At 36.3% G+C, this 19,170-nt stretch overlaps 2 protein-coding genes across 2 annotated transcripts in view; both read left to right on the forward strand.

Annotated features, from left to right (window-relative positions):
* Positions 1-3,198: 3,198 nt before the first annotated feature.
* On the forward strand, positions 3,199-8,842 carry LOC149013201 (Thioredoxin superfamily protein). The gene is made up of 8 exons (XM_089158835.1): positions 3,199-3,293; positions 4,666-4,825; positions 4,902-5,021; positions 5,113-5,156; positions 5,333-5,458; positions 8,183-8,267; positions 8,379-8,435; positions 8,521-8,842. The coding sequence occupies exons 1-8, from the start codon at positions 3,238-3,240 to the stop codon at positions 8,596-8,598; spliced, it is 726 nt and encodes a 241-aa protein (XP_089014961.1). The 5' UTR covers positions 3,199-3,237; the 3' UTR covers positions 8,599-8,842.
* A 3,591-nt stretch (positions 8,843-12,433) lies between these two features.
* Positions 12,434-19,170, forward strand: part of NAD-ME1 (NAD-dependent malic enzyme 1) — a 63,523-nt gene continuing 56,786 nt past the window's right edge. Inside the window, exons 1-3 of the mRNA XM_089157848.1 lie at positions 12,434-12,797; positions 12,972-13,068; positions 15,870-15,988. Coding sequence (XP_089013974.1) covers positions 12,615-12,797; positions 12,972-13,068; positions 15,870-15,988 — 399 coding nt within the window. The 5' untranslated portion in view covers positions 12,434-12,614. The remainder of the gene's footprint in view (positions 12,798-12,971; positions 13,069-15,869; positions 15,989-19,170) is intronic.

The following is a 19,170-nucleotide window of genomic DNA, read 5'->3' on the forward strand; positions in this document are numbered from 1 at the left end:
GTAATTTGTGGTCAATAGTCATCTCGAGAGATCATCTGGAGTCTGCTTGCAAGTTGCAACCAAGATAGAAACCACGAGGCCCACCTATGGCCCAAATTAAAGTGCCAAGGAGTCCACCAGTTATAAATTGGATACTGGCATCTCATCGGGTTTACTTTGTCAACCAACCCAATGAAAACCCCAAAATGGTTTGTATTGGTTTGAATCTAAACCCAATTGAACCATATTACAACAAATATTTACAACAGTAAAAAAAAAAAATCTTAACAATTGAGCTGGATTTTGTTTAACGTTATCAAAATCTAACGGTCATAATTGGTTTGGATTGGTTTGACATTCAAGCAAATATGACCGCAGCCTTTGATTCGGGAATATTGACCTCAAATTATTTAATTTCTGCGACCCCTATTTCCAATCATTGATTCATGTATCATGGCAGGTGGTTGTGGGTGAGTAATCTCTGTTTAATGAATTTATTTATTGATTAATTAGTCAATGGCTTGAGGTGTCTTAGATAAGTTTTTTTTTTTTGGATAAGCATACTAAATAGATAAGTACATACTATAATTAGAAACTTCAATATTAATATAATCTATACTTCTCAGTACAATATAATGATAAAAGCAATATAATGAGGTACGCAAGCTAGCAGATGAACCTCGGATACCAAAAAAAAAAAAAGAGAAGGTAATTTTCATCTGACCCCCTGAGGTTTAATCAATGTCATTTTTAGTCCAAAAAAAATGAGGCTTTACATCTGCCTCCCCTGTACTATAGAAAAAGTCAATTTAAGGACAAATTATCACTTTTATGACCAATTTGTCCTTATTCTTTTTTTTTAATTTAAATTTTTTATTTTTACATTTTAAGAGGTTAAAGTTTATTAATTTACAAAATCAGACCCTTCTTCATTAGCCGATTCTCAAATCCCTAGTTCTACCAATTATGAATTCTTATTTTTTAAATCATAGTTGAAGATTAGGAAATGAAAATGAATGCGCAAACGTAATCTCTAACTCGCGAGCAAATCTTTATTACAATAATGTGCAAGATTTTGCTTCGAACAAAGACTTAATGACGAACACATGACTAATAGTTGAACAATAGATAAAAATCCTAAGCAAATGGAAGGAGCTAAAACGTTGAAACCTAATTTATGCAGAACCCGAAGAACAGAGGCAACCATTATACTAGCTAAAACCATTTAATTTCACAAAAGAAAAGCAACAACGGAAGGAAACTGAGAGGGCTAATGTAAATAAACAGAGGTTGAAACCCACAAACAAGCAACTAGTATTATGGCTATAAACATCAACCAGTAGGTGCCCCACCATATCCGTACATTTCAGGAGTTTCCTGTTCCCAGCAGGAATGACGCCGCCATCATCCTCATCATCATCGTCCATATAATCACTCGGTGGCCTAATCCTACCCTTCTTCTGACCAAACATTGGCGGGGTAGGCTGTTTGGTGAAATGAGCAGGACCACCCAAATGCGACGCAGCTGAAGATGTGGCAACTTGGGACTGGGGCGGAGGATGGTGGGCAGCCATATGGTGAGGAGGAACAGAGCCTCCAAGGATGTTTCGAACAGGGAGTAAGAAGTGCAAGATTTGTTTCACAGGTTGGAGGTTACCTTTCAGTTTTCACCAATTCATTTTTATTTAGGATTTGAAAAATAAGGATTCATAATTGGTAGAACTAGGGATTTGAGAATCGGGTAATGAAGATGGATCTGATTTTGTAAATTAATAAACTTTAATTCTTTAAAATGTAAAAATAAAAAATTTAAATTAAAAAAAAAAGAATAAGGGCAAATTCGTCATAGAAGTGATAATTTGTCCTTAAATTGATTTTTTCTATAGTACAGGAGAGGCAGATGCAAAGTCTCAGTTTTTTTGGACTAAAAATGACATAGACCAACCTCAGGGGGTCAGATGAAAATTACCCAAAAAAAGAAGAAAAAAAGAAAAGAAAAGAAAAGAAAAGAAACTTCAATATTAATATATGTTTCACATCTATATGGAGTGAATCCGAATTTTTTTCTACTAACATTAATTTTTTTTTAATAATGTGAATTTGTGATAGAATTTTATACTCTTCTCTCACCTTTCTCTCACCTTTCTCTCACCTTTCTCTCATACATTAGGAAGAAATCTATTATTAATTTTGACAAAAAATAAAAATAAACCTTTTTAATATGTAATGAAGACTAGAGAAGTGTAATTTTTACCGGTCATAGTGGAAGATTTTTTTTAAAGGTCAACAACATCCAGAATCTAGACTTTATTAAATTTCAAAACAAAATAAATTTCTTATTTATTTTATAAAAAAATGGGCAAATTCGCTGTTGTAGGCTCCCACGCAAGTAGAATTCGTCAGCCAATTCATTAAAAAAGACAATTTTCTTAAACGGTGTTAACCGGTATTTTAACGGAAAGACTCTTTGAATAAAATAAATGGAAATCAAAAATATTTTTAAAGGAAAGCAATTTGCACGCCTCATTTATCATTGGTCTTTTTTTCTTTTTCCCTTTCTCTTCAAAGATGCGTTACATATGGGGATATTACTTTTATATATATATATATATATATATATATATACACGTTGAAAGGGTTTGAATCTTGGACCTCCAATGCTAAACTCCCATGATTCCGAATCTTTTTCATGGTTTTACCATCACAAATTACAGAGGGTTCCAGGAATTGGGTGATAAGATTTTTTTAATATATTTTTTATATGTGGAGCCCACCAATTTTATGGTGGCAAAACCGTCAAAAAGCACTATGTGCTCCCCTGACAAGTGATGATCCGGACTCAACTCTCATCGGACCGATCTATACTTCTACCTTAGAAAACATTTCTTATCCAGAGAGTTTTGGCCCTACAATACATTTGTTGGTTAGCTTCGATGGATAAGGGAAGGAACACACAAGTTTTATAGGAAAAAAACTTCTCCGCAAGAGTATACTTATAATAAATGCTGTTATTAAAAATTTTAACTTTTAAGTTTTTTCAACCAGCATATTTACTGTATGTTTTTTCGTTTTCTAGTTATCTGGAGTGAAAACATAAACCGACTTGTTTAATGCGTTTTGTCACGCTTTCCATAAAAATTTAAATTAAATTTTTTTTTCAACCACTTATTTAACATATTTACTGTACACAAGAGAGTATGTTTTTTCGTTTTCTAGTTCTCTGGATTCTGGAGTAGAAAACATAAACCGACTTGTTTAATGCGTTTTGTCTCGCCTTCCATCTCCCTTCCCTTCTCCAGCGTCTCTGTTTTGAGGTATTCTCTCTAACTCTTTTCTTTTCGTGTTTTGGACTTAAACCCTGTAATTCTTCTTCCTGATCTGAATTCCTGAGTAATTTTTGTTTTCTTTTATGTAAGTAATATGACTAGTAATTCCAAAAATCTCCTGTAACACCTTTTCCTGGAAAAATGATTCGATGTTTGCTGTTTGATGAATTACTTTACAGTTTAAGTGTAATTCTGATGGAACATTGAGAAGATAGAGGTTTGCTTCTGATTGATTATATCCTTTCCTATTTCCATTTAAAAGCGATTACAAATTGGACTCTGCTGTTGTATGAATCTACATTTGAAAACAGTGCGATTAACTAAGGAAATTAGATGTATGCAATACTAGAACCCAATTGCTGATCTTAACTCGAGTCGTATCTTCGTTTTCAGAGAAATTCGGGACTGAAATGATGCTAATTAATAGTTTAGCTCACTAGGTAGAGGGTCTGATGAATTGGTTTATGTTGTACAAGGTTTCATTAGGTTAGTAAAAGACTCATGAATATTTTTGATTGACATGGAAGATGGGTTTGTTGAGTGGTACTTGATTGAATTCATGGTTTGAATTTTAGCTGTGGTGACAAAGCAGCGGTGGTCTACAATCAATTGGTAGTTTCATACAGAGATTACGGATTACATTGTGTTGCGAATGGGTTCATTTGTAATAGTCGCTGATTTTTGGAAATTTTACAACTGAACTGGAAAATATGCTGAGGCTGAATTTGAATTTTGGTGGAGCTTTACTATTAGAATGATGCTTTTGCTCCCCTTTCTTTCATCTGTTCCCTAGTTGCTAGATTCAACAGTAACCTGGCCCCTATGATATCACTTACTTTTCCGCTAGAAGGTCGAAGATTTTATTAGAAAGGAAAATAAAAAGGTACAGATTAGTTAGCCATTATAGGAGACAAACACAAAAGCATAGAAGAATCTAGCTTGCATCCATCGTAAAAGACTAGACAAGTATAAAAATCTGTATTGGGTCAGCATCCCTTTCCAACTTATGATACACTTACAGCTTTTGCAATGTATCTGTGAAAAGGACATACATATTGCTATAATCTTCTTACGAATTCAGTGGTTAAGATGAAAACTTAAGTTGAAACGATTCGGAGAATAGGCTATTAAATCCGTTGACCAACACGACTGCCCTCTTCCCTTGTTTTTGTGTGTGAAATTCAGTAGCAAAGGGATAGAAACTTGAATATAAAAGAAATAATCTTTTTCTAGTTGATCATCCAGTGACCCTGACTTCAGTTGTTTTTTCAATAACAAAAAGTGTAAGCACAATGATCATCTTTATCTGCTAATAAAATTTCACCAATTTGAAGTCATTATGTTTTCCCAAAATTTTCAGACACACAAGGCTCATGGCACAGTCATCAAATGGTAACAGCTCTGGAAAGAAACTCATCCAAATTGATGTGAGTTCAGACTCAGTCTGTCCATGGTGTTTCGTTGGAAAGAGAAATCTGGACAAAGCCATGGATTCAATGAGGGACAAATATGATTTTGAGGTTGGTTCTCTCTTTTTTGCATTTTATGTTTTTCACCTTTGGGTCAAATTTAGTTACAATCAGTCTAAATTTGCAGGTTAAATGGCACCCATTTTTCCTGAATCCTTCTGCACCTAGAGAAGGTGTTCCCAAGAGAGAATACTACCAAAAAAAGTTTGGGAGCCAGAGTGAACAAATCTTTGCTCGGATGACAGAGGTTCCTTTTGCGTGCTCATTTGATCAACCTATATACACAGCACTTACATATTTGGTGTGGTCAGTATGTAAGTAACTTTGAAGTCTTGCAGGTATTCAGAGGGCTTGGTCTTGAGTATGATACTTCTGGACTTACGTAAGCATGGAAAACGATGCCTTCTATATCATTTAGTATTGGAGAGGAGCTCCTTAGTCTTTCTTCTTCTTCTTTTCTTGCCCCCCCCCCCCCCCCCAACCTTTTGGGTTCTTTTTTTTTCTGGGGCGGGGGCAGCTTGTGAAGCTTAACTGATGGCAACCAAAATACGTATGCAGGGGAAATACTCTTGACAGTCATAGACTTATCACATTTGCTGGTCACCAAGGCTTTGAAAAGCAACATACTCTTGTTGAGGAGTTGTTTTTCGGATATTTTACGCAGGGCAAGTACGTTGGTGACCGGTAAGCATAATTTCCTCTTACTAGATATTTTGATTTTGTTTTATTTGTTTTATGTTTTCTTTATATTTAGAGTCACGGAAATGTACATCCTTGTATGACACTTGAGATCTGCATGAATGTGTGAAACTATTTGTTTTCAATATCACCATATCTAAGTCCTAGTATATATTTCAACTCAGCATAAAAACTCAAAACTGTGCAGCATCTGGGTTTAGGTCAGATCAGCTTATGTGGATCTGATCTGCATTGAGACTGGATGATATTACCCGTCTGATTCCTGGATCCTGATCTTTTAAAGCTTGGTTCTTAGTTCCATTTGTAAAAATATCATGAAAAAGAAAAGAAATGGTTTTGTAATGGTTTTGTTCCTTCTCTCCAGAGTAAGGTTGACTTTCTGAGTTTTTTGATGCATTTAAAGTTGTCTAATTTGGTCAGTTGAGGCTCAAAGAATTTTCATTGATTCATGATTGGGTTCTTTGGACCTCCGGCTTTTTTTTTTGGTTTCTTTTGAGTGGTGAATCTTATTTTGGTGTACCAAGGTAAATCTATAAGCTCATAGTGGACACAGAGTTGTAGTTGAGTGTCAGTTATTAGTGATAATGGTAACATGAGGTTGGTAGTTGAATGTTTGAGTTAGATTAGGATACTTCATAGCTAGGTAGAGTTCTGTTTAGAGTTTATTTATGTAATAATTTATAAAAGTAAATGTGACTTGTTTTATAAGTCAAGTTTAGGCCTCTAGTAGGTCTTTATGTATATAATACATCTCCCCCCAATTAGAGATGATATGTAGTAAAGAATAACACTTTTTTTAAAGAGTTTTAGTACTATTAAGGAGCGCATGCAGAATTGTTTCCCAAACATGAATTCTTCACTTTTTTGGTTCTATACCTCCTTCCAAGAAGATAAATCTCATCTCTTTTGCCTCCCCTTCCATCGATTTGGTTTCTTCCCGTTACAGCATAATTTCTTCTACTCGCATCTGAGACCCAGAATATGGACTTTTAGATTTGCATTATTTGGTAGCAGAGCTGAACCTGAGTTTCTAAAGATTCATGTGATTCAATTATTGGTAAATCTCTACACTCCAAGAAAATCTTCATGGGACTTCCTGATTTTCAACCAAGGCTTCTTGAATTTAGGACAGATTGTTGAAAGGTTGTAGGTAATACTGTCCACTTCTACGATGAGATGTTTAGCATGATCAAAGATGTTAAGACACTAAAGTTGAAGGTGTAGGGGTAAAGGAGTTGTAGGATATCAAAGTAACCATGTCAGGGACAAGAACAAGTAGCAACATCCTATTGGGGAGCAGCCTCTCTCTTGTATTGGTCTGTGTGGAAAGTGGGTAGGTAGGGTTTGTTGGGGATCTTTATTGGGGCTATATTAGTGGGCACAGGGATTAGGCAGGGGCGAGGAAAAATAATTTTGTAAATGGAAGGGGCGAGCTGTGGTCGTAGGAGAAGGGAAGACCCTTGGTTGGGGCAGTCGAATGGGGCATTCTGGGGACTGGCTACCTTGTACTCAATCTGATTGAGTTCTCTTAGCGATCAAGCTAATCGATTCATTCCTCCTGTTTATTCCTTTTGGATTGCTCTGTGTGTGTGTGTTTAAGCGATTAGTGAATTACCAGGGCTGCTGTGAGCTGGTTACAGGGGCTGCCAAGAGCTGACTAAGGGGTTGATCAAGAGTCATAAATAGATTGGAGCAGTAACTTTGATCGGCCTTATTTATCTTATTACGGTCAATAAAGTATGTCCACTTTTTAAAAGAGCAAACTGAAGACCACTGGCAGGCGTTCAAGAGGATCTTACGCTACCTTAAGAGCAATGTTCTTGACCTAGGCTACCTTAAGAGCAGTGTAACCCATGGATTAGCCATTTCAAAGACCTGCAAGAACCAATTATCTGCCTACAGTGATGCAGAATGGGTATGATTTGTTGATGATGTCGTTCAATAGGAGGATATGCAATTTAAGCAACTTCATTTCATGGTCTGCATGAAAGCAACATATCATTGCTAGTTCATCCGCAAAAGCAGAGCATTGAGCCATTGACCGAGTTAATTTGGCTTTAAGTCCCTGCTATAAGAACTGCAGATAACACTGCCTCAATCACCATCTCTATGGTGCAAACAACCTAGGTGCTACATACCTTATGACTAGCCTCCGTCTTTCATTAACCAAGCATATCAAAGTAGATTTTCACTGCATCTGCCATCTAATGCCCCAAAAAGAATTGCAGGTCAAACCCATTGCCTCTTAAAGATCAAATAGTGGATGTATACACTAAGCCACTGGTAAGCAAGAGGTATATTAGTGAGAAACAAACTAAACATTTTTACCAAAAAAAAAAAGAGAAACAAACTAAACATTTGCAAGCTACCAACTTCATATTTAGGGAACTCGGAATTTGAAAATTCCATACGTTTCTCACTCTAAAATTCAAATTGTACTCGCCCATTTAAACTGATCTACATGCTGTAAAAACTCATCGCTACCCATCAGTTAGTGTACGCAAGTTCCTTAAAACCCATTCTTTACAGTACCCATCTTGCCAAAGATTGTAATCAGTTTCAACAGTTCGAAGCTTTCTTCGCCTACCAAAGCACACTAGCTGACTTACTGGGTTTAAGTCAACCTTTGGATTGCGTTTCCTTGAATGTAAGTTTGGTACATTGTCCTGAAGCTTTGGTGAGAATCTGAATTTTTGGATCTGGATGCAGGGAATTTCTTGTAGAGGCAGCTGAGAAAGCTGGAGTGGAGGGAGCAGCAGAGTTTCTTGAAGACCCAAACAATGGTGTCGAGGAGGTGCTTTTTCCAACTCTATTTGCCGTACATCCTAAAATATATATAGGTTCCAGTTTTATCCAGTATTTTTATTTCAGCTGATGAACTTTGCTCTTTTATGCCTCAATGAAGGTTAATGAAGGACTGCAAAAATACTCAGCACACATATCAGGAGTTCCATACTTTGTTGTAAGTTTATATTCAATACTCTATTTCCTGACTACATTTTGCATTCCATGAGGCATTTCCTTAGTTGACCAGGGTGTATTGACAGATAAATGGAAAACTGAAGTTGAGTGGTGGCCAACCACCTGAGGTCTTCCTGCGAGCTTTTGACAAGGTGGCTGCCTAGCCTAGTGCAGCTCTTGTTCTTATGGTAATATATATATTCTGAGGATACAACCCCACTTTTCTCACTTTGTGGAAGAAATAATAATGTTGAGCTGTGAATAAAAGAAGCTAGGAGTTGAAATATACTCTCTGTAAATTCCTCCCTATAATATATATTGTTGTACTCTGTAACAGTTTACTAGTTGGAACTTGGAACTTACACAAATAAAGTTGAGCTATGCATATTACTATTATCTTTTGGTTTGTATTTAAGGCAAAATTCACCTCTCTAGTCTCTACATATACATATAAACCCACATCTCATACAGTGTATTAAATCATCATAACCCATTGGTATTACAAGCTTCTTACAGAGGAAACCCTAGCTCACAGACAACACGGTATACATAGAAATTTGGGAAGGGGGAAGAAAGGGGAAAAAACTGTCAAGAGATGTTATTTGATAATTCAAAAGAAGATTTCCAACGTTGTCTGAGTGATGATATGGGAAAGATGGTTTCTAGCTACTAGCGAGAACGGCTGGCTTCACGGTGGGGTTCACTGTAGCTGGCGTTTCCATCGTGCTTGTTCTTGTAAAAGACGAAGTAACCTATGCCGGCAGCAATAGCTGCCCCAACCGCCATCGTTGTTGGTGAGTATGGCAGCCTCCGCCTGGTATTGTATCCGGCCGGCCCAGCCTGCCTCTTCGGTGCATCGTGTTCTGGCATTCTGTCTCTCTGTCTCGCTTTGTCTCTCTATAGAAGCTGAAGCGAAGGAACGAAGAGAATAAAAACTGAGAAGAAGAAACAAGAAGATGACAGCTGAAGGTGATTTCCACGTTAGAGCCATGCAGATGGGCTACGTGGAGTATTATGGAAGCTTCTATTAAGACTGGCGTTCTTTAAAGTTGTTTAGGCGGTTCAAGAACGGAAAATTCTTGTCACATTTTACATCTTTCTTATTTTCTTAAATTTTTTTTAGTATTGTGTATTTTATATTAATTTTGATAAAAAATTAATCTGAAAAAATAATCACAATCATCTTAACTTACAAATTTATAACAATGGAAAAGCATAGACCAGGGCACTTTAATTATACAATTTGTTGATCGATTTGGGGTGTTATTATGTATACGTATCTAATTGGTTTTTAGACGGAAAAACATCTTCTGCTGTGCAAAGCACATATATATCAAATGGTTGGCTGAAAAAACAACATACATACAAGACTTTTTGGATTTTTAAAATTTAAAATTAAACTTTTAACTCAATCAATTAGTTGGTAAAAAAATGTATTGTTGTGCACAGCAAAAAAATGTGCATACTGAATGATATATTTTTTTTTTCCAGACAATTTGAGTTTGATAAAGCATAGATTTTAGCTGTCCATTCTGTATTTATTTATTTTTTTCTTCTATAAGAAGCAATTTCATTGTGATAAGGGCAAGAGGAGCATGAAGCCTCCAAATTATAAGCATAAGAAGCCACGGAGTGGCCAGGGGCCTAATTGTCTTACTTACCAATTAAGAGTGTTAATATGTCTGTATCTAATTGATTTTCAGACCATTCGAATTTTTCTAAACATATACAAATGTGGATTACTAAAGCATATTTTGGCTATCCATTGTTTTTCCCCCTTCTTCTCCTAATAAGAAGCAATTTCATTGCGAAAAAGACGATTCTGATGCTTGAACCTAATGTTCAGGACCTGGATAATTTTGAAAGTCTAATTAACAAGATACTCTGTTTGTTTGTATAGCGTGGACACCTCTTCTTTGAACGTGTGGGGAGAAATTTCAAAAGGGCAGCAAAGTTGCTCACAAATATATTAATTAATGCACAAGATTGGCTGATAATCATTACTGAAACCCCTTTAGATTTGAGAGATTTTAAAGGGAGGACCTCCAGGGAGGTGTCTTGTAGTCTACTCCTTTTCCTTTTGTGCCTTTTGGGTCCTCCTTCTTTATGTACAAAAAAAAAAAAAAAAAAAAAGAGGCAAAGGAGCATGAAGCCTCACGATTACAGGAATCCAAGAAGCCCCAAAGTAACAAAGGCCAAATTGTCTTACTCACCAAAGACAAGGCCTGCTTAGCTAGGTCATCTGCAATAGCGTATCTCTAAAAATACACAACAAGTAACCAAAAAGGGAAGGATTGAGAGTCTTGAGATAATACCCTAAAATCTAAAATACACAACAACTAAGCAAAAAGGGAAGGGTTGAGAGTAATACCCTAAAATCTTCAATCATCGCGTATGCATCTGAGGGAAGAAGAAGAAATCTTTGAGCACAAAAAAAAGAAGCAAGCTATGGATAGTAAGTCTCAAAAACTATGTGGTTCAAATCAGCTTCAATTGCACCCAACATCCTAGCTTTGAGAGCCAACGGCGGCTTTGAGCAAAGAACTGAAGGGCCCACTACAATATTGGAGAAGACGAATATCCCACTTTCTCCCTACAATGAAATTTTGGACCGTCGGATTCAAAATCTCGACCAAGATCTAGATCAGATGGATTGAAATGTACCGCTTGACCATCCAGCACATTAAATGTGTAGGACTGAAGCAATGTCCTTTTTCCTGACACCTTAGAGAAAGAATAATCACAATTGATTTTCACCACCTATGCGGTAGGGCCCAACCTACACTTCAAGCTTGGGCATCACGTCGTGACAGAATATTGGTAGCTCCTCCAAAGCCCAAGCTGGCCCAATACTCCTGACGGGCTTTCGTAGCCCATTGAATAACCAGCTTGTTATGACCTAGCCACAAAGTCTAGCCCAATAAACAGAACAAACCAAACATGGATCAGTCCGTATTCTGGTCCGGGAAATTCCAATTCTTCCAATGATTCATCACCCATACCGGAGAAGCCCCATCTCCAAAGGGAAAGAGCTATCCATTCAAAACCCTACTGGCCTACTCACATAAGACATGGTTTTCTTAGACAAAAATCAGAAACAATGTTAATTACTCTAGCAAATAAGAGTGCCAATCTCTAAAATGGTTTACAATAACTTTTGGTAACTTCTTGGACATTGATAATTTTGAATCCGGTTCATGTTCTTGTTTGGTGAAGTCTACGATTTTTTAAGGTTAATTATTAAGAATTCAACCTCCATAAACTTTAGTATTTGGTAGAAATTTAAAGTCTAACTGTATATGTACTTTGACATACTGGTCCAATCTCCTAAGTAGAAGTAGTAAGACCAACGAGGTCTTGGTTCGAACTTTAAGTTGATCCTCTCTCCATCCCTTGTATACATATCTGGTGTTGGAATTTATTAATATGATTAATAAATTAAATGCCCAAGGGCAATATTGAAAACTCACTATTAGGGCAGTTACAAAATAGGGTTATATATTTTGGTAACCACCGCATTAGTGAGAAAAGGTGTGATTCATTCGCACGAGATTTATCTCTGAGAAACGGCGGCTCCATCTCTCTCTCCTAGAATCGCAGGCCAAAGAAGCTTTTTTCCTTTCCTCGCCTTTGATCTTCATTCCATTAATAGACTTCCGCTGCGAATACTTCATAAAAGGGAAAGGGAAAGCGAATTCAGGTAAATAATCTTTTCCCTATCAATTAATTGAATTGAACTATTTTTGAAGTATTACCTACATCTGGATTTAAAATTTACGCCATGTCATGGTTGGTGATATATTTTTTTGGTAGAAATATTATGGTTGGTGAATAATTCAAAGAGAACTTTCTCAAAACAGATTTTGTTTTTGTAATATATATATTTTTATGGTAGAAGCTGATTTTTATTGTTGAATTGTAAATGTGAACATTTTATCGGAAGAAAATTCATAGTCAGCACATAGCGAATCAAATCTTACATAGAGCTGTCCTTATTGGCCAATTCGTTTTCGGCTCGTCCAGTCTCTCGGGCGAAAGGTGACTTTTCCAGTTTCGGTCTTCCACGGCACCACCATTGTCCCTTTCTCTATCCTTTTGAAGTGTTTCCAACTTGTTAGCCGCAGACAATCTCCCATTGAGCAACAGTTGCAGAAGAAGTTAGAGCTGATCGCTTAACAAGATGTCGAATTTCTCCTCTCAGCTCCGATTATCTTCTTCGTCACTCATTAAACGCCTTAAGCAGCGGATGACAACGTCGACAATGATCATCAGCAGAAGATCATTCACTACAACTGAAGGCTCTCGACCTTCGATAGTTCACAAGCGCGGCCTCGATATTCTTCACGATCCATGGTTCAATAAGGTGAGTTTTTTATTTCCCTTAACTTGCTGGAACCGAAATGAAACTATGATGACTGGAATGTCAGCTTTAGAACGTAGGATCTCAGAATCTATAGTTTCATCGGTAACTAGTGTTGTTTGGGATAATGAAGTGAAGTATATTTGGAAGTAACTGTGGCTGATTTGTGTAAATCAGGGAACAGCTTTCTCTATGACAGAGCGAGATCGTCTTGATCTTCGTGGTCTACTCCCTCCAAATGTTATGTCCAGCCAACAACAAATCGATCGTTTCAGTAAGTTCCTAATCATTTTTCTGCCTTACTATTGGTTACTGACCCGCAATCTGAATTGATTCATTTTACGTCAATGCTTGAAACGTAGGCTGACAGAGACGGGCAACAATTTTTCTATGAATAGCCTGAAAACTGCTTCCTTTGCCCCATAAGTTGGATGATCTGACTTTTAGGTGACTTCTCTAGTTTTTAGAAAGTGAATTTTTCCCCACGAGTAAAACTATAATTGCCTTTTGACATATTTGGGTATCCAGCAAATGGGATTCTACAACTTCTTACAGTGGGAGTCTTCTATGAAATTAAGAAGAATAGGTCAGAAAGTGAAGATGACAGCGTGATAGGTGATCGTCAACAAGAGATTTAAAATACACTGAAAGGATATATAATAGTGACTATATGGTGCCATGAGGTTCTCAATTAAAATGTGGGTGCTAGCAGAAACTGTTATTGAGTCGATTTTGCACCACCTTGGACAAAGTGATAGTGTTTTGGATTTCTGGAGGTAATAACAGCATATAATCACAAAGAAAAGGAGGAAAGGGTATCCTAATTATAAGAAGGGAAAGTTACTTATGCAGCCCCTGTACTATGCCTATGTGCTTGTGCTCCCCAACTTTTGAAACTATTACTTGAAGCTTCATTAGACCTGACAGTGTTAGTCTGTTGGTAGTGGTTAATTGGGAAGTCCATTTTAACCTTATGAGCTATTCAACTGAAATTTGTGAAGTTATAACTAACTTACCCTTTAAAGATTTTAACCTAAATTGAGAAAAAAACTGAACTTTGTTGGCATTGAATGTTGGAAGAACTAGTTTGGTTCTTCTGACGGCTTTTATTGGAACTATCAGAATCATTGGCATCATTTACCCCTCTTTTAGACGTCTTCTCAATGTCTTCTTTGTCACTCTTGATGTGGAAATTCTGTTTCAACATTGAAAGCATTTTGCCTCTGCTTGAGGTGTACCAAACTATGATCTGAACAATTAAGAGATTGGTATTAAGACTAAAATATTGTTTAAAAATCCAGAAGTGCATGTGGTGGAGTGCCCATGATTTTAGTGCTTGGTATCAGAAGAACTATAGTCAACGTAGAAACTGACATGGTATCGATTCTGGTATTGAAGGGGATCGGCTGTATCGGATAGATTAGCCCTTAATCTTCTTCAAGAAGTTTATTTATTTTGACTTTCTTACTCTTGTCCCTACACTGCAACTAATACACTATCACCAAGGTGCAAAACTAGTACATATTGCCAAATATGGGGGATACTATACTGAAAGTTAGAAGTTAGAACCAGACTAGGGCTAGTTAGGAGGGGGAAACTTGGAAGAAATCAGAGTTGCTCGGGAGGTGAAGAAGGCATAAGAAGCAGAAGAAGAATTTTGCGCTTTATTTTTGTTTTTTTGGTGTTTTTTTTGGGGGGCGGGGATGAGAGGACTGTGACGCACAGCAACACAGGTTCTTAAACCATAATATTTTTATTATCTCCAATCTGTCTTCTGCTATGGGGAAATACATCCTATATGTATTAAGATATGTAAACTTTAAATTAACACCTAGCTCTGTAACTAGGAAACGTAAAGGGATTGGGCTATGCAGCTGACTTCTAAAGTAAATATAATAAATAAACTAAAAGGTATTATTTCCCCAGGTAATATAAATCCCTAAAAGCCTACTAGACCAACGACTCAAATTGTACCTGGTTCATTTCTTTTTGGGAGACCCAACTGACTTTGGGTTGATCAAAGGTAATGTATCTGCATCAATTCCTTTGATGTTGAGAAAAACTAACCCATGAGTTTTGTGAAATTGAGAATTAGCAGCATTCGATCGGCAACCCCAAATATTGACTTTGATGGGGGCATTGATGCAATGCATCTCATGATCAACCGTCAGCATCTGAGATATCTGAGGGTCTTGTGGGAGATGTATTGATGCTTTCAACCCCACACAGAATCGAAAGGAGAATTTGTAACTGTGTATGTTGAAGAGAAGATGAACTTGAGAATGCAACTGTCTCATTACATTTTTGAGAATGCAATATTTTTTGTTATATATATAATTCGTGTCTAAATATGAATAACTGAAATGTATCACAGATTATTTTTTGATGGACTATTGGTCCATGTAATATATTTTTTTTGGTAATATTGGTTCATGTAATATGATGTTCTTGTTTATTTGACTTTCTTTTTGTTGGTGGCCTTGTAATAATTATTTTCACTTGTAAAATAGTATAATTTTTAACATTCTATTGGGAAACGGAGGAGTGTACTAGGAAATGGCCAAATTACAAAAAAATATTTTAAGTAATTTACAGGTTAAAAATGTATTTAATTGGCAGTTAATTAGATATAATAATTAATGAAGTAGAATTTCAATTTTGATATTAGTAACAATTAATGATTATGAATTTCTAGAAAATGGGATGAAATTAATATTAATTAATATTAAAACAATGTAATGTAAAATCACAACTTTGAACATAAATTAGCTATGTTTATTCAATTAATGAATAAGGGATTTTTTTTAAGAAGTGAAAAAGTAGCAATAACTCTTCAGTTTATGTTTTATTAAATAGAGTGCTATATTCACATATAGGTTCAGTTGTTAGGATAACATACTAGAAGTCTTGGTTACACAAGATCATTTGGAACACTTGAAGCATGGGGTAAGAACCAAGAAGAAACCTTAGAACCATGTCTGATTTTGTGATGTAGCTCATTTTTCCTTCTTTATATTATTATGGTATCTTGCTTATGCTCGTTAAGAATTACATTCTGAACCTATACATTAACAGTGGTAGACTTGAAAAGGCTTGAAGTGCAAGCAAGAGATGGACCGTCTGATCCAAATGCTTTGGCCAAGTGGCGAATACTCAACAGGTTGCATGACAGAAATGAAACAATGTACTACAAGGTGAGCTTGTGACTTGCCATTTTGATGGTTGCTTGTATTGCTGATGTTAATGAAGTTTAACTAAGATAGAGACTTCTTTATGTTTAATTTTTTTTTTGGATGGGCGAAAATTAGATTCAAAGAAGGGGGAGGCTTATCCCTCCCAAAAGGAGAAGGATAAAGGAAAAGGAAAAAAATTACGAAGAGTAACCTCTATAATGATTCCCCTCTTAAATCTATTTGTGACTCCCCAAGAAATAGGCGCTTTATTGTTTCCTAGGAGCATGAATACCTCTGTTGGTTTACTTCTTCTTGACTGTGTGGTACCTTTTCTCCCCGACCCCTTCTTTTTTTTTCGCTTCTCTTTCGTCTCTTGTATATTCTCCCCTTTCCTTTTTGAAGTCTCGGTAATATATTTTTTGTTCATTGGAAAAGAGAAGAAGAAGGCTCAACATAGACTAAACAATAACAACCAACCAATAAGTGTTTGTCCCAACTAAATGCGGTTGGCTACATGGATTCTTGCTTCTCAATGAGCTGTGTTTGAGGCCATACTAGATGCAAGGCTTAAGCTATGCATGTCATTTCTCACCACTTCTCTTAAGTTTATCTTAGGTTCAACCCCAGTTCTTCTAATTCCTTTCAAATGAATTAAGTTGCTTTTCCGCATAGGGGCACTTAAAGGCTTCCAATGAATGTGGCCATGCCGCATCAATTGGCTTTCTTATTAGTCGTAACTTATCATTTATCGAAGCTACTTTGAGACTAGCTTTAATATGATCATTCCTTATCCTTCCTAGTTTTGCCACTCATCCATCTCAACATCGTTATTTTTGCTATAGTAAGTTTATTTATATGATGTTTCTTAATGACCCAATGCTTTGCACCATGCATTGTAGCTGGTCATACAAGGGTCTAGTAGAATTTTTCTTTGAGTTTTAAATGAAGAATGTTGATCACGCAAGACCATAGACACACCTCTCCACTTCATTCACCCTGTTTTAAGTCTGTAGGAAACATCATCCTTTATATCATCTTTTTTATTTATGATTCAGCCGAGGTACCTAAAACACTCACTTTGTGGAATTTCCCTCTTGTCAAGTTTCACCACATCATTATCCGTTTGGTCACGACCAAAGTTACATAATAGGTATTCCATTTTCGTTCTACTTAGTTTATGTTGTGAATCAGAATCGTGTGGATGAGGTCTTCCAGATTTGGGTGATTTGACTTAGTTACTTTACTTCTTTTTCTATTGGGAGTAGGTTCCTAGGATCTTATTTTTTTTAAAGATTTTGGGAAGGTTTTATTTGTTCTATATTTGGTAAGTTTCAAGTATAAATAAAGCTCTTGCTGTGTCCTTTAGACACAAGTTAGGATTCATTCAATTCTTCCAACATGGTATTAGAGCCAACTTTGATCCATCATTGAGCACCACCTCCTCTAACCCATCCTCCACCGTGTTCTAAACACAAGAAGGAGAAACATCGCCACCACCTGCAGCCACCAGGAGCAACCACCAGCAATTCATTCTTCCGCTAGATCCTGTACACCCCACATTTGTTGCTGCAATCAGAAGGGGAAAGAAGAGGTAAGTCGCCTCTCCATGTTCTAATCTAATTTTTTTCCCTAGACCGTCCTTTTTGAGTTATTTTATCTCCCACCAAACCTATTTTTTCTCAGTATGTGATTTGTTATTGTTCCTGTGATGGCCGATCCGTTTGCCCTTGCCTCTTTTGGTACATTAGGTGTTGAGGATTCTCTCGCTTCATCTATTTCTTGAGATCATGATTTCTTCTCCTTTCAGATGACCTCTGTTAAGTCTAATGGGACAAATTATCTTCGCTGGTCCCATTTTGTCTCCTTTGCTGTTGGGGCTCATGGCTTGACTAGCCATCTTAATGGAACTTCTATCAAGCCATCTTTATCTGGTATGGTTAGGGATAAATGGGAAACAAATGGGTGTTTGGTTATGAGATTTCTCCTAATCCCATTGAACACAGTACAGCAGAGAGTCACCTTCTTCCTAATGCTGCTATTATTTGGAAAGTTGCCAAGGAAACATATTCTAATGTAGGTAATGATGCACAATGCTTTGAGATCTGAAGGAAGATTCATCAGTTATAACAAAAGGAACTTACCCTGTCTCAGTGCTACAACAGTGTAAAGCTTTTTGATTCCTAAGTTGCTCTCCACTATTCCAACTTGGTATTATCCCCTATTTGTGTCTCATCCATCAAAACAATACCATCAGCAAAAAACATACACCAAAAAACCTAATCTTGAATGTCTTTGGTTAAATGATCCATTATAAGTGCAAATAAATATGGGCTTAAGGTTGATCCTTGATGTAGCCCAATTGTAATAGGGAAATCACTGCCTTGTCCCCCCCTTTATTCTTACACTTATCATTGATCCATATAATATATCTTTAACTATGTCCACATATTTATTTGCAACATTTGTTTTCTTTAGTGTTTGCCAAAGTAACGCTCTAGGGACTTTATTATAAGCTGTTCCTAGGTTAATAAAAACCATACAAAAATCTTTACTACACTCTCTATACCTTTCCATAAGTCCCCTAATAAGATAAATATCTTCAATTGTAGATCTTTCTAGCATAAAATCAAATTGGTTCTCCTAATAGTGATTTTTTTTCCAGACTGGTTTCAAACATTCAATTACTCTCCTCCTATAATTTCATAGTGTGACTCATAAGTTTTATGCCTCTATAGTTATACATCTTTGAATATCTCATTTATTTTTGTAAATTGGAGCCACAATGTTTTCCTTCATTTGTCTGGATTTTCCTGGTGAATATAATTTATTAAACAATTTGGTTAACCAAACTAGCCTGTAGGTTCCTAAGCTTTTCCATGCTTATATTGGATTTCATCAATACCTTGTAGCTTGCCTACTTTCATCCTTAGAGCTTCTTTTACTTCGAATGTTGTAATTCTCCATATGTATGTTTGAAATTGGTGTCATGGCGAATAGTATAATCATTTGGGTCATGAGATACTAGAAGTATGTTCATTTAGTAGTCTAGATAAATAAACATCCCATCTCTACTTGATGTCCTTATTAAGTACTAGTACTTTGCCATCTTTACTTTTAATACATCTAACATGATTTAGATCTCTATTCTTCTAGTCCCTTATTTTAGCCATCTTGTAAATAGCTTTCCCCCCTCCTTTATACCT

The sequence above is a fragment of the Hakea prostrata genome, chromosome 6 (assembly GCF_041222555.1).
Source record: "Hakea prostrata isolate BN-2017 chromosome 6, UWA_Hpros_2, whole genome shotgun sequence".
In the NCBI taxonomy this organism is placed as follows: domain Eukaryota; kingdom Viridiplantae; phylum Streptophyta; class Magnoliopsida; order Proteales; family Proteaceae; genus Hakea; species Hakea prostrata.